The sequence below is a fragment of the Muntiacus reevesi genome, chromosome 18, assembly GCF_963930625.1.
Source record: "Muntiacus reevesi chromosome 18, mMunRee1.1, whole genome shotgun sequence".
In the NCBI taxonomy this organism is placed as follows: Eukaryota; Metazoa; Chordata; class Mammalia; order Artiodactyla; family Cervidae; genus Muntiacus; species Muntiacus reevesi.
The window spans coordinates 22,047,509-22,071,304 of record NC_089266.1 but is presented as its reverse complement, the minus strand read 5'-3'; the positions used below and the strand labels follow the sequence as shown (position 1 = coordinate 22,071,304).

General features: G+C 58.5%; 1 protein-coding gene across 1 annotated transcript; it reads left to right on the top strand.

Annotated features, from left to right (window-relative positions):
- Nucleotides 1–496: 496 nt before the first annotated feature.
- Nucleotides 497–22,439, top strand: THRA (thyroid hormone receptor alpha). The gene is made up of 9 exons (XM_065910990.1): nt 497–711; nt 11,631–11,983; nt 14,377–14,444; nt 14,987–15,087; nt 17,004–17,151; nt 17,762–17,967; nt 18,979–19,125; nt 19,709–19,967; nt 20,595–22,439. Exons 2-9 carry the CDS (start codon nt 11,931–11,933, stop codon nt 20,843–20,845), a joined length of 1,233 nt encoding a protein of 410 aa, XP_065767062.1. The 5' UTR covers nt 497–711; nt 11,631–11,930; the 3' UTR covers nt 20,846–22,439.
- The last annotated feature ends 1,357 nt before the right edge of the window (nt 22,440–23,796 follow it).

Genomic DNA, 23,796 nt, shown 5'->3' with positions numbered 1-23,796 from the left:
TCGAATTGTAAGGTTGAGGAAGCTTGTCACCTAGAGAGGTGGCGATTTGCTCAAGGTCAAACAGTGAGTTACTGGCAGAAAAGGGACCCGAACTCAAAACAAACTCTAAACCGCCTGCGGTTTGGTGTTTAGACTTTCTCCCGGACTTCTAAAGTGCAGGAGGCTCGGTTCGCCGAGGTGCCCTTCTCCATCCCCGTGGTGCCACCCCCAACCCCCCAATTCTTGCAGCAAGAGAAGGCTATGTTTTAAATGACATCCCTTCCAAAATATGTCACCAAGCACCACTCCTGCCGGAGTCGCCTGGAGTGGGGCGGGCGAGTGCGGGTCGGGCGGGGGGCAGAGGCGGCCGAGGGGCGGCCGGGCGGCTGGCCGGGGTCCCGGGGCGCGGCGGGGGGCGGGGGCGGGGGGGGGGGGGCGGCGGCGGCGGCGAGGCGGCCTGCAGGGAGCAGCCGCGAGCCGGCTGGGCGCGCCGAGCCCGAGCCCCTGCCAGAGCGGGGCGGGGGAGGGAGGAGCCAAGAGCGGCCGCCGCCTCTGCCGGAGGAGCCGCGGGGCCGCCACACTCGCCCCCCGCCCCCCCGCGCTCACTCGCACTCACACCCGGGCGCAGGAGGCGGGCGGCCCGGGCCCCACCGGCCCCCCATGGACGCCCCCGGCACGGGGCGCTGAGACCCCAGCGTCGCTGCCCAGCCCGGTTCAGCGCGCCACGCCGAGGTAAGGGGGAGGGAGCGAGGGGGCATTAATATGCAAATGCCTCGCGATTGATTATGCAAAGCCGCGGGGCTCTCTGGCCAGCTCCCAGGCGGGCTGGGGGCGTCCGGGGGGTACCCGCGGCCAGCCTCAGCCTTCCCGGGCGCCCCGGTGACCCTGTCACTGGCCGGGAGCTTGCAGCTTCAACGCCCTGGGGAAGGGAGGCGTTGCTGGGAGGTCGGTGGGCCCCGGGGTTCGCCGGCGGAGATGGCGTCCGGGCCTCCCCCTCGAGGGCCCGCCCGGCCTCTGTCCGGCCCGTCCGCTGCGCATTCCCGGGCCCGGCCCCGCTGCCGGCCGCCGGAGCTCCCCCGCCCGCCGCGCCGCGGTTTGTTTACGGTGCGCCGGAGGCCTGCCCCCCCCCCCAGCTCCCACCCCCAGCCTCCCAGGCCGAGGCCGAGTGGCCTTTGCAAGGCTGCCTCCAGCAGCGGAGGGCGGTAGGAGTGGGGTGGGAGGTGGGCTTGCACGGGCCCCAGGAGAAGGAAGTCTCCCCCACCCCCCATTTCACTCGCCTCCCCAATTGAACATGGCTCTCTGGTTGCAACACAACTAATTACAAAAACGCGGCTGGGTGTGTGTGTGTGTTGGGGGGGGGGTATCTGAGGGTCCCTGGATAATTAGGGGAGTTGCAAGCTAGGGTGGCTGGGTAAGAGAGGGAGGAATGGGCCCGTGTTGTGTGCCACCCGCTTCCCTCTCCTTGCAACGTGTCTCTGGTGCCCCTTCTCTGCCCGGCCCCCCCCCTTGTCCAGTGTGAAGGTAAAGCCTGCGGGGTGGGGGTTACAGGGGCAATGGAGAGAGCCTCCCATTTTCCAGGGGAGGGGGGCTTGGAGCGGGGTGGAGGTCTGGAGGTCGCAGAAGGAAAGCCAGTGGGATGGTAGCCCACCCCTCAATGCTGGCTCAGGCCCCAGGAAGGGGAGGGGCATAGGGGGCTGTGGTCCAAGATGAGGGGGAAGCAAATGTGCCATGCAGACACAGAGATATGTGCCACATGCACACCCAGGGACACCCAGGCAGACTCAAGGACAGGAACTGCTGGACACACCCACATGGGGACAAGGGAAGAGGCACGCTGCCACTGCACAGGGGAGCTCAGAAGGGTGGGACACACCCACGGGAGACCAACCCATGCACATACCCACGCATAGGATCATGGGGAGATGCTCTCATACACAACAAGGAGGAGTCGCTGTCACCCACACAGAAAAAGTCACTATCGCCTGCATGCATGAACGCAGAGCAATTGCACACAGCCACACGTTACAAAAGACCCTGTCACTCACAGGCACACACGTGCTTGCATGAGCCCAGTCACACAGGCATCATCGCCTTGCCGTGACAGTCACTGTCACTCGGTCAAACGCAGACGCAGTTACACATCAACACACGTATACGCAACTCAGCAACAAGTATTTTCCTGGACTCTTACTGTGGCTTTCTGAGGTGCTGTGTACCACACACACAAAAAATCCTGCTCCCATAATGGTGGAAGGCAGGCAGTCACTCTAGCTAACATTCTCTGTCTCTTTCCCTTGTCATCCCACCCCCTAGATGGTGAGCTCCTTGAGACCCAGGAGAATCACTGGAATTGCTCTGGATCCCACCCAGAGCTGAGCATGGGAAGTGCTCCGTAATCCTTCTTAATTGATTGACTTGGGAACTCTGGCCACAGGTGCACGCATCTGCACACAGTCCCGGGGGCTCAGGTGCAGGAGGCGCTCAGGAGGTTCAGGACCACACAGTCGCAGGTCTGCAACCCCGGATGCACACACTGTAGCCGTGCGGTCAGGCACACCCCTGGATGCACACGCAGTCGTAGACTTTTCCCCTCAAGCTTCCTCCTGCCTTCTTTTTCCAGGCTCTTTTTTTTTTTTTTTTTTTGAGAGACAGAAAAATCAGAGCCAACTGGGGAGGGGGTTCCAGAGGGCCGAGTCACACATGTGAAGCAGTGTTCGGTGATTTTGGGAGCTGGGATGACCCTGGCTGCCAGAGGAGGGGGGAGAAGGGAGTCTTGGGGAGACCTGCCTCCTAGGGAGCAGCCCCCATCCCCACCCCAAAATCAAATAACCTCAGTTTCCCTGCTGAGCTCGTTGGCCTGGGCCGTTACTGGGGATGCTCACCGGCCTCCCCCCCAGCCCCCACCGAGTTCCTGTCTCCCACCGGGAGTCTGGCCCCTTTTTTCAGCTCTGCCCTCCTGTCTAAACTTGGAAGCCTCCCATAGGAGGCCGTAAGCTGGTGAGTGTCTGGGTGAGTGCTGTGTATTTTTGACTTGGAATTCTGCTCCACTGCGGTCTCCGTTGCTCTGTCTCGGGGTTGGGTCTCTTCTTCCTCCCCTTGTTCCTCTGCCAGTCTCACCCTGTCCCCTTCGCCCGCCTCGTTGACCCCTGTTCTGGTGTCCGTTTCTGCCACAGCCTCCATGCTCCGAGCTGGGAACCGGCGGTGGTGTTCTCCATTCTTCTCCAGTTGCTAGTACTCAGACCCCGCCCCTCGGCCTGCCTGCCCTGCCTCTGGGGTCAGCGAGAGGTTGGGGTGGGGGGCGGGGGGCTCAGCTGGCTGCTCCAGGACATCCTGCACTTCCTCAGCGCTGCAGCTGCGGCCAGCAAGTTTGGGGGGCTGCGCACAGGGGCAGAAGAGAAGGGGTCAGTCACTGCCCACGCTGACTTCTCAGGCTGGTGGGCTCTGCCTGGGTGGAAGGCCTGGGTGGGCAAGCCACGCCTGGTTAGCCGAGGCTTCCTCCACACTGACCCACTGGAAAAGAATCGTGCCCCCCCCCCCCAAGGGGCAGTGGTGGGAGTTGGCAGGACTCAGCTGAGCAGGACTCACAATGGCCTTTCTCCACATCCCTGGCAGCTGAGACCCACCTCAGAGATGCCCAACAGCTGTGTCCGCTTTGCCCAGCCTCTGAGCCTGGTTCTGAGGGTACAGCTGCCCAGACTTTGTGTGGGGCTGTGTGAGGCCCTCTCCCATGGGCTGGCCCTCCACTTTGGACTGGCAGGGCGGGCAGTTCTTCCAGAGAGGAAATCTGAGCAGGGGGCACTTACCATTTCTGGCCATGCTCCCCTCTAACTGTGGTCTGGACGATGGATGAGGAGGTACTGGCACGGATTCCACCCTAGAGAATCCATGGCTGCTACAGAAAGGGAAACTGAGGCTGGGTCACGGGGAACACATCGCTGGATGAAAGAACAAGGTATTGTTCCTCTAGCAGGTGATGTGCTGTAATGGTTAAAAACAGGGATATATACATGTGTGCGTATATATATATATATATATATATATACACGTTTATCTATACACACACGTGTGTATATATATAGGAGCTGGAGTGCCTGGGTTTGAATCCCAGCCACTGGCAGTTGTATAATCCTAGGCAAGCAATTCAACCTCTCCTTTGGCTTGTCTGTAAATTGAGGATGGTAAGACCAACCTCATTCAGTTTTTTGAGGATTACAGCAGTCAGAATATATAAAATGCTTTTAAAAAGTGCCTGGTGCACAATAAGCACTGTATATGTCAGCTGTTACAGCAAGGAAATCTGTAGGTCTGGGGTCTCCTGGATTTCTTGGAGAAGCTTGGTGGAGAATTGGATCTCCTGGACATCACAGGCATGAGGTGGGGGTGGTAGGGACAGTGGGTCCCTAATCTCCAGCCTCCTTGTCACCTCTCCCGCCAGGGGTCTGGGCAGCCTGGAGCCCCTCTGCCACCTCTGTGCCCTCTTCCAACCCTCACCTTATTTAGCTGCTTCTTAAAGGAGCCCTTGGTATCTCAGCCTGGGACACACCTCCCCAGATGGGGACAAATGCACGAATGTTTGGGCATCACTGCATCTCTGTTGGGACAAGTCTGAGCACTGGGAGTGTAGGAGAGGAAAAACAAGGAAAGCAGGCTCCTCTCCACAACCCCTCTCACTTCTTATGTGTGGAGTAAGTCACCCTTCCTCTCTCCTGGGGACCCAAAATCTCAGCTACCTACCATGGGTCTATCACTCAGGACCCACCCTTGGCTGACAGATTCCCCACCCCTGCATGGAGGGGACATTAGTGTGGAGGGTGGAGGCAGTGAATAAGGAGGCTGTTGGGTGCAGCAGCTGGTGGTCCGGGGTCTATCCTGGGTTGCCTTTTATCCTCTATGAGTCTGGTGATAGAACTCTTCTCTCCGCCCTCCATCCCTTTAATGCAGCTCCCCCAGGACAATGGGAGGGATATGCCCTGCGATGGGCCACTGGGGAACCTCTGGAGTGGGGGCGCTAATCTCAACCCTAGTTCTCATGGCTGCAAAGGTGGGGGACTTTTTGCCTCAGGGGGAAGGGAGGCACGCATGACCGTGATGGGAAGACCACTGCCTGGGAGTTGGATGCTGGATTTTCGCCACTTGCCAGTTGCTGACTTTGGGTTTATGTTTTCAAAATCTGGAGACGGATGCCCACCTCCCACCTCGTGCAGAGTGAGGGCAAATAACATAACGTGAGATGACACTTGTAGTCAGCCCCTGTTACTAGCTGTCACGGCCAACAAGGCCTGTGGATTCTCTTCTCTTCCCAGGGTCTGGAACGCTGCAGGGTGGGTGGGAACATGCAGGCCACTTGGAACCAGAGACGGTTCTCAGGCTCTCACAGAGGCGGCTGGGGCTGGTGGAGAGCGGAGACCGTGTGGTTCTCAGGCATGTGGTGTTTCTTGCCTTCCTCCCTGGCAGGCCACGGCCGGGGCACCAAAGGGGGACCAGCCTGTGGCATGCCAGGCTGTGAGGTGGTCCAGAGGGAGGCGTCAGACAAGGGGAGCAAGATGGAACTCACCGGTGCCCAGAAAATGCTGTCTTTGCTCCCCTGCTTTGGAGGTGGGCACCCAGTCTGGGCACGGAACTGGGGTTAAAGGTTAGGGCCAAGAGCACGCCTCTGGCAGTGGCCCAGAGCAGCGGGACTGGACCCAGCCCCCACGCCTCTTCTTCCTCCTGGCTTCCTCTTGTAAGGAGGAGATGAGCTCTTGGCTCCCAGAGCCGCCCGTTTCATTTTCTCTTTTACTCAGGCGCACGGGGTGTGGGCGCGGGAAGGGGAGCGCGCGGACCCCAGGCTTTGGTGGCCCTCGGGTGTCTTGGCACACATCAGTGAGTGGGTGTGTTGTGCGCACACCCATGTGCGCGCGTTTTGTGCATGTGTGGGCCGGGGAGGGCTCTGATTATCTGCTGGAATGGGGTACCGGAGCCCGCGGCTCTGCGCATGCGGGGTGAGTGTGTGTGTCTGCACGTGTCCGTGTGTGTGCGGGCAGACTCGGCTGCATTTACTTGCTCGCTCTCGCCTGCGCTCTCTCTGTCTCCCTCCCCTCTCTCCCTCTCCCCCTCTCTCCCCCTCTCTCCCCCTCTCCCCCCCTCTCCCTCCCTCCCTCTCTCTTGCGCTCTCTCCCGTGCTCGCTCGCTCTCTCTCTCTCTCTCTCTCTCTCTCTCTCTCTCTCTCTCTCTCTCTCTCACTCACACACACACACACAATTTTCAATCTCTCCTCCCTTTCCTCATTCCCTCCCTCCGTCTCCCGGATCCTCTCTCCTCGCTTCCCTCTCAGTCCCTACTCCCTCCCCAACCCTGCCTGTGCCTGTTCGGCTTGGCTGGGGGCTATCTCTGCCTCTCTGGGGGTGCCTGGGAGAACATCCCCGCTTTTCGTTCCGACCATTCCCTTCCCTCCTGGGCGGAGCTCCCCAGGGCTTGCAGACTCCTCTGTGCCACCTCCTCCCTGGAAGAGGCGAGTGGGGAGAGGAGGACCCCATGATGCCATCTGCAGTGAGCGCCTTGGCCTCATGACATTCATGCCTCCAGCCTTCAGCTGCCCCAGCTCCGATTACCCACTGGCTGCTGGGGGGGGGGGGGGGCAGGGAGAATGTGCTCAGCCTGGGGGTGCTCCTAACTCTGCCTTGGCTATTTGGATCTCCCCCTCCATTCCTGTGGGGAGTAGAGGGAGTATGAAGATCTGTGGGTGGGCAGGGAAGGGGCTGAGCTCTTGAGCAGGGGCTGTGGGCACCACCATTGCCAGCAGGCGTGGAGGTGGGTGTGGAGGTGAGCCCCACACCTGGGCGCCCACCTTGCTGCCTGCCCAGAGCTGGCCTGGGGTGGGAGTAGGGGCAGGAGAGCTGCAGGTGGGTGAGGTTATGGTGGGGGTGGGTGGGAAGGCCAACAGTCTTTGATGTTCCTACTGGGCATCTGGCCCAAGTCAAGGCTACTGTTTATGTCTTTCTGTCTCTGACCTGCAGGGGGGAATTTCCTGTTATATTCTTTGGGGGGGAGAGGATCCTTTTGTTTAAGTAACCAATCTCCCCCTTATACCCCCACCCCCATCTCCCATTAGCCTCCAAGGCCCCAGAGTGGCTTGGAGATCAGACTTCAGGGGTCACTGCCCTTGAGCTCCAGAATCCCTTCTCATGGGGGCCCTGTGAGGGCCCACCCAAGGTTGCTGCCTTCCCCCGGCTCCTCCCGCTTGCCAAGCTGGTGCCTGCGTCTGTATACTCCTCTGCCATCACACACCTGCCAAAGAGGACCTCCCTTCCCGCCTTCACCCCTCCTCTCCATCCTGGCACTGGGATAACAGGGAGTTGGGTGGGGCAGCCCCCACCCAGTCCACACCTGAGAGTGGGGGGGGCGGCGGATCTGGGAAAGGAGGTAAAGGTCGCAGCCCCAAGAGGCACCCAGCCCTCAACCTGGAGGCCTGTGTGGCTGCTGCAACCTCCACCATCGCCAGAACCCCTGGGGGCTGTGGGTGTCTGTGGCTGCCCATGGGAGCCCAGGTTGGCACAGGCGGTCATGTCTGCACACAGATGCCTGTGTCTGCCTGTGCATGCCCGCGCGCGCGTGTGTGGTGTGTGTGTGTGTTTGTGGGTGGGCTGCAGTGGCCACCTGGGCCTCCTAGCATCACCCTTGTTGGCCCCCATGGTGTGCAGTCAGGGCATCAGTGCAGATAGTTGGGAGTGGGGGTGAAGTATCTCCCCCCACCCTAGCAGCAGGCAAAGGGGAAGGGGAGAGGGAGGTGCGAACCTCCCCACAGCACTATTAATAGCCCACATGCCAGGCCACCAAGAACCAGCTGTCACCGTGGAAACCATTTCTGCTCTCCCCTCCCCCCAGCCTCCGTGAGGTGGGACTTGGGCGGGGCCCTGCGCACCCCCCCATCTTCCTTTGTTACCTTTCTCTCTTTGTGTCTCCTCCCCTCCTCTGCCCCTCTGTCTCCCCCACCCTCCACTCCCCAGCCCCACCTCCAAGCCGCCTTTCTTCCTCTCCATCTCCTTCATTGTCATCCCTGCCTCTGCCCCAGTCACGGCCCATCTCTTTGTTCTTGCCCCTCCTCGTCTTTTCCCCCTCTCCCACTTCGTCCCTTTCACCCTTCTCCTCCTCTCTCTCCTCTTTTCTCAGCCCCCCTCTCTCTGCACGTCCTTCCCTCTGCTTGGCAAGGAGGAGGGCTGGGCTTCCCTTAGCGCATTAAGGACAAGGTTCAGGGGCCCTGACCGGTGGGGCCAGAGCCAAGAGCAGACACGGGAGATGGGTGTGGAGACCTGGGGGCTCGATCCGGGGGCAGAGAGTCCCCCCTCTGGCAGCCCTAGGCATCCTTCCAGGGAGTCCCTTGGGTCCACAGGACTGCAGAGAGGGACAGTCCCGGCAGCGGGGACCTGGCCTGGTGCCTGTGGATGCTGCATTGGCTTCTTGTCTCTGTCCCCCCATCCCAGAAGCACTTAAGCTTAATGAAATGCTTCCCCCTCCACGGGCGCCTTGCCCACACCGCCACCAGGCAGCTCTTATCTGACAAAGAGGGAGTGGGTGGCCAGGCGCGCCGACAGGTGGGCCTTGCCTTCCGGCTGTCCAGCCCCTTCTCGCGGAGCAGCATGGCTCCAGCCCCTCCACTTCCAGGGGTCTGAGCCTCTTTCTCTGAGGGTCTGTGCCCCCAGCAGGCACTTGGGGAACGGAGAGGATTGCAGGAGGAGGGGCCAGAGGCTGCCCTTCAGGGTGGGTGTCCCCGCCCCGCTTCCCCGTGGACTTTTATCTGCCCACGGCTGACACAGGCCTGGCCCACGTGCTCCTGTGGCCCATGTGCCTCCCTGCATGCTGGGCTCTCTGCCCGCTCTGTCGCCTCAGAGGCCCAGGTATGTCCCCAGAGAGACAAAAAGGAGCCCTCAGGGGTTCTAGCCTCTTGCTAAGTGCCAGGCGAGGGTGCCCTGAGCCGCGAGGGCAGGACCTTGCTCCTGCCTGCTGCCAGGGGCTCCAGGGAGCCTGGGTGGTGCCCACAGGCAGCAGGCACCGGTCCGCTCAACGCCCCTCCCAGCAGGCACGTGCAAGCCCTTGGCAGTGCCCAGACACATTTGGAGTTAAGACTGGACCTGGGAGGGGGAAGGGAAGGTAAACATGGTGGCGGAGGTTGGCGCTGCCCCAGGGGTGGCCTGTCGGGGCAGCGGCAGGAGTGAGCCGGGAGGGGGTTCCTCCAGCTCCACGGCCTGCGAGGGAGCTGCCCACGCCAGGCGCTGCCACCGGGATTCCCCGCCTGGCCCGGCTCACAGCTGCCGGTACCCATGCCTGCACACCCTGGCGGCCTTCACCTGCCCCAGGGCCTGCTCCCCGGGGCTGCCCCGGTCTCCCAGTGCCCACCCCTGTGCCTGCCTCCTCCCCTCCTCGGGGGCGCCCGGGCCTCAGGCTGGCGAGTGGATTTTTCCAGCTTCTGTAAACAAGTGGTGGCAGCATGCCAGGTGAGCAGGAGACAGGCGGGGGCAGCACCGCAGCCAGGGTGTGCCAAGCACCGAGGCACAGTCTTGGGGGGAGGGGGAGGCCGGGAGACACCCAGCCCCAGGGAGAGAGAGAGGAGAGAGAGACATTCAGATGCAGACAGACAGACCAGAGGAAGCTTCATGGGGCACAGAGAGGAGTGGAAACAGAAAATAGCCCTCTATTGTCAGCCCCGCCCCCACGACTGCCCTGGCCCCCCTGCCCCTGGCGCTCTGGCTGGGAGCGGCAGGCCCCTGTGCCCAGGCCCTGGGCAACCCCACCCACTCCTTTTCTCCCCCACCTCCACCCCTTAGGGCTGGCTACGCCATTATAAATTTATAACAGGAATTTCTCCGCAAGCCAAGAAAAACTTGACCTACTTTCTTGACGGCTCCCTGGGCTAAGGCTCCCCGCTTGCACCCGCCCCCCCCATGTCTCCTGTCCAGCCCCCGGTCCTGGTCTGTGGGGGTATCAGAGGCAGAACGGGCCACCCTTCTGTCCTGCCCTGCTCCCCAGGATGGGGACTCACCCCAGTGCCCTGTCCCGTGGCCCGGCCCTGCCCTGCCCAATGGCCTGACTTATCTCTCCCTTGCCCTCCCACCCTGACTCCTTATCAGTTCCTGGAGGTGGGGCCGAGGGGCAAAGCCTCTGGTGCAACAGCCCCGCGATGGAGGGATGAAGGGGTGTGTGCAGGCAGCCGTGCCTTTTGTCCCCTCTCATGTGCCCACACCTGCCTGTGTGGGCAGATACGGAGCCTCAGGTCTGCAGCCTGGGCTCAAGAGCGTGGCGTGCAGGGAATGGTTGGCCCAGGTCGGCACTGCCCTGGACCCCAGGCAGCAAAACCAGGCCAGCGTTAGAGGCAGGCTGCTGACTAGTTGCGCCCACTTGAGTGAACGGTCAAGCTTTCTGAGGCTTCATTTACTCACCTGCAAAGTTCTGATACCAGAGGGCACGTATTCTCTGTGCCATTAATGGGGGTTATTTTCCATTCCCTGTCCCCTTGCCTTCCTGGTGGGTGGCTGCTCAGCTAAACCAGTGGGGAAGGGGAAGCCTGGTCCTCAGACTGGGAAGTGTGATGTGGGACCTTGTATGGGAATCTCCTTGTGGGGCCAGGTTTGGGCCAGCAGCTGGGGGAGGAGGCAGCCCCCTTCTATTTTCAGCGTCCCTCTTCACCGAGGCACTCAGGTGGGTGTTCAGGATTCCTGCATGCCACCTCTACAAACCACACTTCCTTCCCCAATCCCCGCCCCGCCCCCTGCCGCCCTGTGCCTGGGCTCAAAGCTGCCCATCTCTGGTGGCCTCTTGCCCTACAGTGCTGATGAGTTTTAGGAAAACTTGGCGAGGGGGTTGGAAATAGCAGCTGACGTTTAATAGATGCATATGAAGGGCCAGGAACTTCCCAGGTGGCGCTAGTGGTAAAGAACTCACGTGCCAATGCAGGAGACACAAGAGAGGTGGGTTCGATCCCTGGGTCAGGAAGTTTCCCCTGGAGAAGGAAATGGCAACCCACTCTGGTATTCTTGCCTGGAGAATCTCATGGAGAGAGTAGCCTGGCGGGCTACAGTCCATGGAGTCGCAAAGGGTCAGACACAACTGAAGCGACTTAACACACACACAAGGGCCTCGTTTGACTGTGAGGATTGAGACAAGGTACCTGGTTGACTTCATTCTTTCCCTCCATCCTTTTTCATGTCTGGAGATCAGGCTGTGGATCTCCAGGCTTGCCTGCTGTGTGGTGGTTATTTTTTTTTTTTTTTTTTTGCCTGTTCTCTGTTGATTTGAATGATTATCCTGGTCCTCTCCCTGTGCCCGCCCTCTGTGACTACCACTATCTCATTATTTTCATTTTCAAAGTATTTATTTATTTATTTGGCGTGCTCCAGGTCTTAGTGGTGACACATTGGATCTCAGGTCTTCCTTGCGGTATGCAGGAACTTCAGTTGTGGCTTGCGAACTCTTAGTTGCAGCCTGTGGGGTCCAGCTCCCTGACCAGGTATTGAACCTGGGCCCCCTGAATTGGGGGCGTGGAGTCTTAGCCACTGGAGCACCAGGGAAGTCCCCCTACCATCTCATTATGAGCCCCAAAATGTTGGTAGCAAAGGAATCCTATTCGCCTAGCCCTACCATGGCACCGCCTTATCCCTGCCTCTCTCCTCTCTCTGCAGGGACCTCTGGACAGGACAAGATTCTGAAGTTACTCTTCCCACCTAGGACCCCTTTACAGACCCGGCTTGCTCCCCTACCCAGCCCTACCACCTGCCATTCCCTGGCCCCTTTCACCGCCCGCCCCCCTTGGGGCTCAGGGCATGGTGTGAAAGGCCAAGTGCTGAGGCGGGCACCATGGGTGCTGTGCCCTAGGGCCTGGGTGGCAGGGGGTGGGTGGCCTGTGGGTGTGCCGGGGGGGCCAGTGTGCCCACCCCAGTCTCTCGGCGTGCTGGAGGGCATCCTGGATGGAATTGAAGTGAATGGAACAGAAGCCAAGCAAGGTGGAGTGTGGGTCAGACCCAGAGGAGAGCAGGTAATGCATTCGGCAGCTACGTCATGCCAACTCCTAGGTAGCAAGCAGGGTCACCTGACTGGGCCCAAGAGAGCTGAGCTTGGGCCTTTTAAGTACCTTTGTGGCGGGGACTGGGGCGGGGGCATGAGGCCAGCCAGCCTGCTGCCTACCTTTGCCCAGGAGATGAGGTCATGTTCCCATGTGGCAGGGAATTAGGCACCTGGATGGAGAGATGCCCATTCTAAAAGGGGGAGGTGATGTAGAGTAATTACAGGCGGCAGGCACGTGGCCCCTCCCTGGATGGTGCTGGGCATCTCAAATCCTGCCCCACCCCCCATGGTGTCCCCTCAGCCACCCACACCTATGTCTGTGGAATCCAAACAGCCTTTCCCTACCAGCTCATTCACTTCTGACTGCCAGTGTGCGGTCCAGAAGCCATGGTGCCTGTTACATGACATTTCAGGGCACATGGTCCAGCTCCCACTGTTGGTCGCAGCTCCCACTTATATTTGGAACCCATTGGGAGCCTCACAAGCTCTTCCTTGTTCATGGGCAAGGGCGGGCACTGCCATGGGGCTCCTCCCAGGAAGTGGAAGTGAATACCAGCTATGAAGATTTTGCTCCCACGTGGAGCAGACATCAGCCTTGCACACACAGCTAGGGATGGCTTACCTACCATCTGCAGTGCCTTTCCGGAGCCCAGAGGGTCTCTGCCTCTCCCATCGGCTCCAAGTAGCACAGAGCTCGGTCTCTGTTGGCGTAGTGCCCTAGGAGCTGGGTACAGCCTGTGCCTATGGCCAGGGAGAGGGTGGGGGATGGGTGCTCTGGGGAGCAGTGTGGCCGTTGCCTAGGAGACCAGATCCTGAGCCAGGAGGCTGGAGTCCTGGCCCAGCAAAGCCCTGGGGCCCAAGACTGGGTCCCTGGTAGGGTGGAGGAAGTGGAGGGGGCTGGAGGTTGGGTAAGGCCAGTGGGGTATCCCCCTTACCTAGTCCCCACCCCAGGGAACTCTGAAAAAGATTTAGCCTGTCGTTGCATAGCTTTCACTTACAGCCTCTGTACCTCCCTGCCCAGACTTCTTCTGTGGGTCTGGGAGAGTCTGCTCCTAATGCAGAGAAAGGCGGGAATGCCAGTTCCTGGTCCCCCAGGACTGCAGCCCCTCCCCTGACAGCCTCCCCTCCCCCATGTCCATGCGCCACCTTGTGGCTAGCCCTGGTACTGCACCCAGAGGCTGTAAGTCTGATTAATTGCTGAAGACCGCCAGCTCAGCTGGGGCCTTGGTAGCTAGGCCGTCCCCCACACCCACCCCTCTGGAGACAGGAGGCAGATCTGACCCTCGAACCGTTCTAGAAATTAGACAGGGGTAATCCCCAGGGTGTGTGGAACACAGAGCTATCTGTGACTGTGACCCTGGCCAAGGTCACTGTGTCAGTGTGTTGGTAGTTGCATCGGGCTCTGGAGGGAGGCTCTGCAACATGCCACACACAGGGTGGGTGTGAGAGATTGTACAATCCGTGCATGCATGTAGAAGGCTTATGTAACCTGTGTGTGCCGAGGTTATGTAACACGTGTGTGGAGAGGCTGGCCACATACGTGTGCAGTGGCTGAGGGCTGCTATAATACCTTATGTGGAGGGGCCCTGGGTCTTTGTTCTGGCTCTGACCCCGGCCCACCGTGTCAGCTGGCACAGGTGGGGCCTCAGTTTGCTCTTCTGTTAAATGGGGGCCGTAGACAGGGTGGCTTTGGGAGTCCCATCCTTTTCTCATGTTCTTGAGTCTAGGATCTGGTTACTGCGGTTATCTAGCATGTGTGCATGAGCTGAAAATCAAGTGACATGCTCATTGCAGGGAGGGGCATGGTATTATTAGGTTCCTGTCTAGAGGGTTGTGAAACACGTGGGCATATCCTCGAGGTCGTATAACATTTGAGAAAGCCCTGAAAGTCACATCCACATAGATAATAGAGACTGCGGCTTATGTACCATGCTTGGGTTTATACTGAAGGCAGTATAGTTGTTCATATGTTCATATGTGCTGGTTTTATGCTGCGTATATTTGTGTGTATTCTAAAGCTTATATAGTTTTAAGCATGTCCTAAAGATTCATGTCCTAAGATTCTTTCTGCATATGTGTCAAGCACTGAAGGCTTAAATATGTGGGTGTTTTATAGATGATGGATGTTTAAGGTTCTCTAATGTGTGTGTGAGTGTGTGTTGGAACCCTTGAACATGCTTGTGCCCCAGCCAAGCCCCTTATCTCTTGCTCAGATAACTGGACCCTTCTAGGTTTTGTCAGCTGACCTGAAGGTGGGAGGTAGATGGAGGGGGTCAGGCCTGAAGCATGACCTCAGCCTATTGGATACAAAGGGGGGCTGCCCAAGGTCTGCTCTCTGATTCTACCCACGTTGCCCCTATCCAGTACCAGGTCACCAGATGGAAAGCGAAAAAGAAAGAACGGCCAATGTTCCCTGAAAACCAGCATGTCAGGTGAGCCTGGCTGCGCATGCCCTTCCTGCCCACCCTCAACCCCACCGAACCAGCAAAGGGCTCTTCTGGGGCCTGGGCTTGTACCAGCAGTTCCTGTGTCCCGTGGGAAGAGCCTCCTGGAGAGCTTGGGATGGACTTGTCTGGGTGAGAGGTGTGACGTGGAGCCTGCCCCAGCCATTGAGGATGGAGTAGGTCAGGAAGCGCCTCTTCCCTTCTCTTCTCCCATCACGCCCTTGCCTGAGGTCCCTGAGATGAGCTGCTGAGGAGATTTGCTTTTCCTTCTCCTGTGTCCCCTGCCCCTGGGACGCAGCAAGTGAGAAAAGCCCGGAAGGGGCAGTCAGAAGAACTGGATTCTCCATATTCTTAGGGAAGGGGATGAGCAAGATGACCTCAATATGTCTTCAGGATTCTGCCTGGAGACAGAGAACCCTTCAGGGAGGCTGGGCAAGGAAGGAAAAGAGGGGGGATGGAGAGAGTATAGAAGCCTCTCTGCTGGGGCCCCAAGCCATGCCTGCCTGCCTGCCTCCCTTCCTCCCTCCCAGGGTATATCCCTAGTTACCTGGACAAAGACGAGCAGTGTGTCGTGTGTGGGGACAAGGCAACCGGTTATCACTACCGCTGCATCACTTGTGAGGGCTGCAAGGTATGGACCAGCCAGCTCCTGCCCCTCCCCCACCACCTGAGCCCCCATCTCATTCCTTTTAAGTCCCTCAGCACCTGGCCCAACAGACAGCTCTATAAATGTGTAACCTAAAGCTCACCTATTACATCGTCATTTCCCTTATTCATTCATTCATTCGTTCATTCATTCATAATCACTGCTCTGCCATTCACAGGCAAGATGTCTCATCTCTCTGAGCCTCAGTTTTTTCATCTATAAAATGGGTTAGGATAATAATACCTACCACATAACATTGTTGGGAGAATTAAATGAGATAATGCACATCGAGTATTTAAAACAGAGCCAAACAGAAAAGAAGCACTCAACCAATGTCTGCTTCCATCATGGCATCCACTCAGTGAATTAAGCGTCAGATGTGTAGTATCTACCTTGACCTCAAGCTGCTCCCAGCCTACCAGAGAAAGACTGATGGCAGCTGAAAGCAATATCAGTGTTTTTTAAATGTAGTTTCTGGACCACCTATAGTACTTGTTAAGTGCAGATCCCCAGGCCTCATCCCAGCCCTGCTCAATCAGAACATTTTGTGTTGGCTGCCAGGCATCTGCCTTGGAACAGGCTCCCCAGTTGCTTCCACTGCCCCTGAAAGGTTGAGAACCATTGTTCAGGCGGGGCATGGTGGAGCCCAGAGGAGAGGATGGCAGAGTCTCCCTGGGCAGAGGGGACAAGGTCACAGACTTGGGGAGACTTAATTAGATCTCACTTTGGGCATTTCAGCCTACATGGTTTTTCTAGAGTCATCACCTCCTAAAAATGTGAGAGCTTTCAAGAAGCAGAAAGATTAAGAATACGTCAAGACTTCAAGATCCTCTTTTCTTGGTGTCAGTTGAGCCAAGACCACCAGGAATGAAGAGTCCCCTGGCAGCGTTCCTGGAAGCATCACCAGCCGGGTAGCACAGAACAGGGAGACCCACCCTCAAGGCCCTCTGAGTCCCAGTGGGTCATCCCAAAAGGACAGAGATGTCTCCCCACTTCTAGAGGGTACGATGGTATAGGTTCAGAGTGAGGCCCAGGAATCTGTATTTTTGATCGGTACCCTAGGTGGATTTTAATTGCACCCCAGAATCTGAGAGCTCAGACCTTGCGTCTCATACCTCAGGTCCAGTTCTGGCTGTTTAGCCACATGACTTTGGGCAAATGGCTTAATCTTTCCAAGCTTCAGTTTCTTAGTCGGCAACATGGAGATAGTAACAGTTCCTACCTCATGGGGTTGGCACCAGCGTTAAAGGTGATGATACATGAAAGAAAAGGTTTAGAAGCTCCTGGCTTATTGTAAGTATGCAGCAGACATTAGTCCTTCATATCATTACTGCCATCTTGAGTCTTGAGGCTTTTTTCCTTTAAAACAAAGATTAAACTCCATATATAAAATTGAAAATTTTCTTTTCAAGCTATTGCGAGTCCACACCCTATGCCTTTTCTTGATTTTTTTGACATTCTCCCCGCCCCCTACCATTTCAGGAATTCCACCTGCTTAGGCAACAGGCAGCAGGTATGAGAATGGTTTGGGGCCAGTGTTGTTTTTAGAGTCATTTAGCAAGATGGAAAATCAGGTATTAGCTGGATGTCCAAAGTGGCTGTTCCTTCAGGCCTCGTCATATTTCACACCCTCCCAGTCTCAAATCTCCCCATGGTCACCATCCTGACCTCTGCCACCACCACTGCCCAGGTGCCCCGCAGGCAGTTGGGGGCTGAAGATGTGTGTTTCTAAGTCCTGGCAGAGCCCAGATGATGCTGGGCTTGCTCTGTCCAGAGGATGCCAGGTCCCCTCACTAACTGCCCTAGCCCCCCGCCCCCTGCCAGAGAGCTGCATGGTTGTTTCAGGAAGAGAAGACCGTGATCACACCATCTCTGTCTCCCTTTCCCCACCCCCACTCCAGGGCTTCTTTCGCCGCACAATCCAGAAGAACCTCCATCCCACCTACTCGTGCAAATATGACAGCTGCTGTGTCATTGACAAGATCACCCGCAACCAGTGCCAGCTGTGCCGTTTCAAGAAGTGCATCGCTGTGGGCATGGCCATGGACTGTAAGGGGACGGGTGGGCGGAACCGGGCCAGGCAGCTGTGGGTGGGGGCGTGTTCAGATGTGGCAACTCCCTTCCAGGGTGCCCACAGGGCAGAGTGACCATCTGGGTCAGGCTGGTGATGGATGAGTACTCTTGGTCCCTGCTGCCCTCATCTCAGAAGAAAAGGAAACAGAGGATCCCTCTATTGGCCCTGAGCACGGGCCCTGGTGCCTACCTGCCTTTCACCAGTCAAGGGCCTTTTTAGAGAGAGTTGTTGGGTAGAAATAAGTCCTGAGTACCCCACCGTAACGCAATATCTCTGACTACCAGGGAAGGTGCTCCACTTCTCTGTGGAGTGAGAGAGGGCATCTTTCATTAGCTAGGGACTGGATGGCTCAGTCTTCCAGTAACCACTGTCACCTTTAGACCAGCACATGGGTCAGCCCAAATCAGAGTTGTTGTGGTCCCAGTGATTATCATGATCTAGGTTGTGCCACCCGACTACTAGGGAAGTCATTTAGCCTCTCTTGGCCCTTCCCCTCAGCTTCTCCAGCCTGAATACTGGGAAGAGTAGTTTCTGAGCAGGTTACAGAGTATGCCATGCAAAGGGCATTGTGTCTGTTGTTGACAGTGGTTCTAGATGATTCAAAGCGGGTGGCCAAGCGCAAGCTGATTGAGCAGAACCGAGAGCGGCGACGGAAGGAGGAGATGATCCGATCCCTGCAGCAGCGACCAGAGCCCACTCCTGAAGAGTGGGACCTGATCCATGTTGCTACAGAGGCCCATCGCAGCACGAATGCCCAGGGCAGCCATTGGAAGCAGAGGCGGAAATTCCTGGTAAGGAGAGAGGGGGCATGAGTGAAGTGGCAGCCTGGTGGTCAGGAGAGGAGAGTGAATTCAGAGTCTTGCTTCCTCCAGGAAGCCTTCTTAGACTAGTCCACCCCAAAGCTGCTAGTCTGCACAACTTGGCATGTCTGATTTGTACACCTGTGTATGTGTCACTGCCTTTTGCATCTGATTGGGAGTTCCATGAGGTCAGGGCCTTGCCTCATCAAATTTCCAGTGAAGGGGGGCGAATCTCTCCTCTTTTTCTTGTCCCCAGTGACTGGGAGGCAGGGGCAAGGACACAGTCATGGAACAGTATTTTAGGGAACCTCCTGGGTGCCACACGTTGTTTTGGGCCCTGGCAAAACTGAATGCCAAGGAAATGGTCAGCATGGGAGGAGATGGACAGTTGGTTGTGTACGGTGGGGAAGGCAGAGAACTTCTGATGGAGTGTGTCAGTGGGTGAAACAGTACACAGTAAGGAGCACCAGCTCTGAAACCAAGCACGTGTGTGTGTGTGTGTGTGTGTGTGTGTGTGTGTGTGTGTGTGTGTGAAACAGGGATCAAACTGCCTGGGTTCAAATCCTATTTCCACCACTTACTAGTCCCTCGACCTTGTGCTTATTACTTAGCTACACTCTGTCTCAGTTTCCCCATCTGTGAAATGGTGATAACATCAACTAATGGTGATAAGTCATGGTGACGATTAAATGAGATAATACGTGTAAAACACAGGGCCCAATTCCTAGCTACGTATTAGTCAAATATAGCTTCTGTTGTTTTGACATTACCGCTACTGGTGTCATGATCCTTGTTATTATTAGCCAACTTGGAGCTCTGGGCTAGCCTGTTCTCTGTAGCGAGGAGGGAGAAGCCCTAGGCCTAGGATGCAGAGTCCTTAGCTGTGGTGGCCCCCTCCCCACTTCCGCAAGCTGCCTTGGAGCTCCCCCTGGTGGGCAGGGAGCCTCAGTGAGTGGGTGAAAGGGGTCTGCAGCCCAAACTGACCCCCGTCTCTCCCTCTAGCCGGATGACATCGGCCAGTCACCCATCGTCTCCATGCCAGACGGAGACAAGGTGGACCTTGAGGCCTTCAGTGAGTTTACCAAGATCATCACCCCGGCCATCACCCGCGTGGTGGACTTTGCCAAAAAACTGCCCATGTTCTCCGAGGTGAGTGATGGAAGGGAGGAGAGACCTGGTGTCACACTGGAGGGAAACCTTGGGCTGCTCCCCGGGTCACCCAGTCTCAGCTCATCCTTATCTGAAGCTCTCTGGACAGGAAGCAATTCCTATAGGTCAACACACCCAACACACACACATGCACATACACATGCACGCACAGGGCGAGCTGATTCCTAAAGAACTGACAGGCTCTATGGGCCCAGCCTGCACCCTCAGCCTCTCCCTGCCCATCTCCCCACAAGTCTACGTGACCATCCTGACTCTGGAGCTTCTTGTTTTAAAGAGCACATGCTCTGTGGACAGGCTGCCCTGCTGGCTTGCGACCTTGGCCACGTGGCCTAACTCCCCATACCTCCCTTTGCTCATCTGCAGTGGGCATGGAGGTAATGACAGGACCTAACTCGGAGACCTAGCTGTGAGGCTTAGTGAAGCAGGGCCCGTCTGCCACCCAGCACAAGGGTAGCTGTCCGAAGCACGCGTTCCCGGTCGGTGGTGGCCTCGAAGTTCCCAGGGGCACCTTCAGGGGATGCTCATGGGGAGGGGCATGCTGAGTGTTCCTGTGGCTCTGCAGCTGCCTTGCGAAGACCAGATCATCCTCCTGAAGGGGTGCTGCATGGAGATCATGTCCCTGCGGGCGGCTGTCCGCTATGACCCCGAGAGCGACACCCTGACGCTGAGCGGGGAGATGGCTGTCAAGCGGGAGCAGCTCAAGAATGGCGGCCTGGGTGTCGTCTCTGACGCCATCTTTGAACTGGGCAAGTCACTCTCTGCCTTTAACCTGGATGACACGGAAGTGGCTCTGCTGCAGGCTGTGCTGCTAATGTCAACAGGTACCTAGCCTGGGCGGGTGGGCTCCGGAGCTTCCCGGGACCGAGAGCTTGGCTGGGCCCCAGGCTTGTCCTTCTTTAACCCCTCAGTCTCTCTGCTCCCCAAGCCCACCTCTCTGACCCCCACGCTTACCCCTGTCCCCAGGCCCATCCTCTGTCCACTATCCCCTGCTCTGTCACCCATCCCCCTCTGTTCTTCTCTCCAGGCCCATCTCTCGCTTCCCACGCCCTCTTCTCCTATCCTGGCTTCATTTTTCACCTCTGCCCCACATCTTCTCTCTGTCTCTTATAGCTCCCTTTGTTCCCCACCCCGACTCTGTTCCCGTCCCCCTTCTTCCCCTCCCTCCTCTCTTCTCAGTCCCCCCATCCCTGGTCCCTGCCCCCAACCTCCTCCTACTCCTCTGCCCCCCCACCTCTCCACCCCCAGGTCTGCCTCCTGCCTCGTCTCCTCGTCCCCTCTCTTCCCAGGCCCACCTCTGACTCCTCTGTCTGCTTCGCCCGCCCCTCCACGCGCTTTGCCCTGCGGTTGCCCCTACTTGCCCACTCTCCCCGCAGAATGCGTGTTTTTCTCCCCCAGCCTCCGCGCCCACCCCTCCCCCCTCTCAGCCTCGTGCCCCTCCTTCCCTGCAGACCGCTCGGGCCTGCTGTGTGTGGACAAGATTGAGAAGAGTCAGGAGGCGTACCTGCTGGCGTTCGAGCACTACGTCAACCACCGCAAACACAACATTCCGCACTTCTGGCCCAAGCTGCTGATGAAGGTGACTGACCTCCGCATGATCGGGGCCTGCCACGCCAGCCGCTTCCTCCACATGAAAGTCGAGTGCCCCACCGAACTCTTCCCCCCACTCTTCCTCGAGGTCTTTGAGGATCAGGAAGTCTAAAGCCTCAGGCGGCCAGAGGGTGTGCGGAGCTGGTGGGGAGGAGCCTGGAGAGAAGGGGCAGAGCTGGGGGCTGAGGGAGAACCCCCACACCTCTTCTCTCCTCCCTCTCGTCCTTGGATAGATTCAGCTCCCCACACACACCCCCACACTGCCCTGTCCCTCCTCAGAACCTCCAGCCCTGGGACAGGGCAAACAAATGAACTTGCTATGAAAAGGACAGTGTGGGAGGCTGGGGGGTGGGGGGACAGGGTCCCGCAGTTCCCAGGACCTTGTCCTCTGAGAAGGTAGGAGAAGGGAGGGAGAACTAAGAGTGGATAAGCCATCTTGACCGTAGGCGATAGAGGAGTGTGGGGTGGGGGCACAGGCCCTCACTCACCCCCTACACACACACAAGAGAGAGCCCCCTCGCCCAGTCTCTTGGCCTAGGTCCCCCCTCCAGGCTGAGGGCCTCTCTGCTTCCCCAGATGCCTGGTGCAAAGAAAGGCTTGGCTTGGCTCCTCCCCTGGAGGTTAAAAATTACAGTCATTCTAACTGCACTTTGGAAACCAGGCAAGGGGAGAAGATAAATGAAGAAATACTAGACAGAGGAAAAAAGAGCGAGCGACTGATAGAGAGATGATATTAAGTTATTAACTGAGGCTGGCCAGAGGGGAGGACCCCCCCTCCCACCCCCGAGCACTTTGAGAGCTGCCCCCTCCTCCCCCCAAATCAGAGAGAACTGCCCCCGCCCCACGTCAGGTCCCCAAGGGTAGGGCTGCCATCAGAGCTCTGAGTTAACACAACAGGGTCCTGGCCACGCCCCCGTGCCGTGCCCCTCCCTCCGTGCCCTTTGGCAACCCCCCCCCCCCCCCCCCGCCCCAGCACTCCCTCTGCTCTCTGCCACTCGTGCCCGCTGAGTTCCATCTACCTCTCACTCTGGATGCCAGCTGGCCCCTCACCAGCCTGCCCTGCTGCCCGCACAGCTCCCCTTTCAAGTGCCCAGCCCCGGGGGCCTCTCCCCGTCACCCCCCTCCTCCTCTGCACCTTGGCACCCACACAGGAAAAACTGTGGCTCAAGCTCCCGCCCTCCTCACATCCTGCAGTATTAGCTCCGATCCAGATGCTGCTGCCCCGGGGCGGGGGTTGGGGGGGCGGCGTGGGGGGAGGCGAAGGGGATGTGCGTGAGCTTCTCCCGGAGCCTGCCCGCCCCCCCCCCCCGCGGGCCCCTGTTCCCATCCGTCTGCTGGGCTCTCTCTAACCCCTGCCCTCCTCTCCCGCTCCCACTGCACTACCCCAGACTCTGGGCCGGCGGGCCCCGGAATGGGGGTGCTTAGATCAGTGGCACTTAGTCAAGGCCCTGGGGGGGAGGGCGGTTGGTGCTCCGCCTTTTTCCTTTGAAGCTCTTTAGGCCAGCCGCCCCTGTGCCCCTGGGACCCCTTCCCCCTCTTCTTTTCTCTAATTCAGGGACTTTGGCTTGAGCCACCTCCCACCCTCCTGGTGAGGAGTGCTCTGTTGGTCTGCACTTGGGTGAGCTGCCCTCCTCCTCCCTTTGTCAGCGCCCACTCCGCAGGGAAGAGAGGGAGGGAGGAGGTAGCCCTCTGAGGGTGGGGGCGGGGAGGGCGGGAAGGGACAGAGCAGACCGGAGGGCCCTGGGCTCAGGGCTGCATGTCGGCAGGGATGGATGGGTGGACATAGATGCCCCCGGAAGCCATGGGGAATGGGGCGGGGGGCGGGGGGCGGGGTGCCAGGGCTTCCTGCGCTTTGCACTATTGGGGCAAAATGTCTTAAGCAGTGGGGAACCTGCCACCCCACCCTGACCCTCAGCCTGCCACAGCCCCCTATACACATGCACACACACGCGTGGAAACACACACACAGACACACACACACACCCACACGGGAAGGCAATGCTATGCTGCCCATCAGGGCATGTCCTTTCCCCACTGTTCAGGTGTTCCGACGGGGGTGGAGGGCCTGGAAGAGCAGCGCTGTCACCTGTGCATGTGCCTGCCCCGCCCCCTCGGGCTCTTGGGCTGCCCGTGCTGTCTCTGTCTCGATCCCCATCTCTCTCCTGGGGTACTGATTCCTATATTACTCCCGTCCCATGGATAAGCCTTCTCATACCCTCCTCCCACCCCTGGGGGCCCAGTGGAATTCCTGACCTGTCTGCTGTCTCCCCGTCCCTCCATCCCCACCGACACGTCTCCGTTCCCATTCTCAGCCATGCACATGGTGGAGAAAAGGCCTCCAAGAGGCTTGGCCTCTTACAGACACTTGGGAAACCATCCCTACCCGCCCCCCCAGTCATATGAGCTGTGATCCCCCACTCCTCCCCATAACCCCTGACCCCTCCCCCCACTCTCAGTGAGGTGGGGTGTGTGTGTGTGTGTGTGTGTGTGTGTGTGTGTGTGTGTGTGAATGTGTGAGCAAGTACATGTGGGGAGGAGCTGGGGGACTCAGGAGTGCCACGCACCTGCTCTAGAGGGGCAGCCCGCCGTCCCAGTCCCTGCTTTGGAAGTGGGGGACAGGGCCCTCTCCTGGGGGCCATTGGTGCTAATGAGGGGGATGGCCTTGACGTGGGTGCTTAGCCTGCCTTCCCCAGTATTGGCCCGGGGCACTAGGGCAGGCAGAGTGGGGGCAGCAGGTGCAGTATTGGTGGGAGGAGGGGGCCAGGCCAGGACAAGGGGGTGCCAGAGCCATGACCACTACCCCGCCCCCACCACCCGCCTCTCCATCTCAGTATTCCCCCTCCCATCACTCATAACACACATACCTCATCCAGCCTCCTCCCTGCTCAGACCTGGGGAGGGTGGGGGAGGAGGAGCCCCTACCCCTTCCCCTGGTGGCGGGTCTACAGGGCTGGGAGAGGGCGGGGCGTGTGGCAGAGACACCGTCCAGAAGGGGGACAGTAATTCCTGCCCTGGGAGCTCCTGGGTGGGAGGAGGGGACAGTTCCTTGCAGGCGCTACTGAA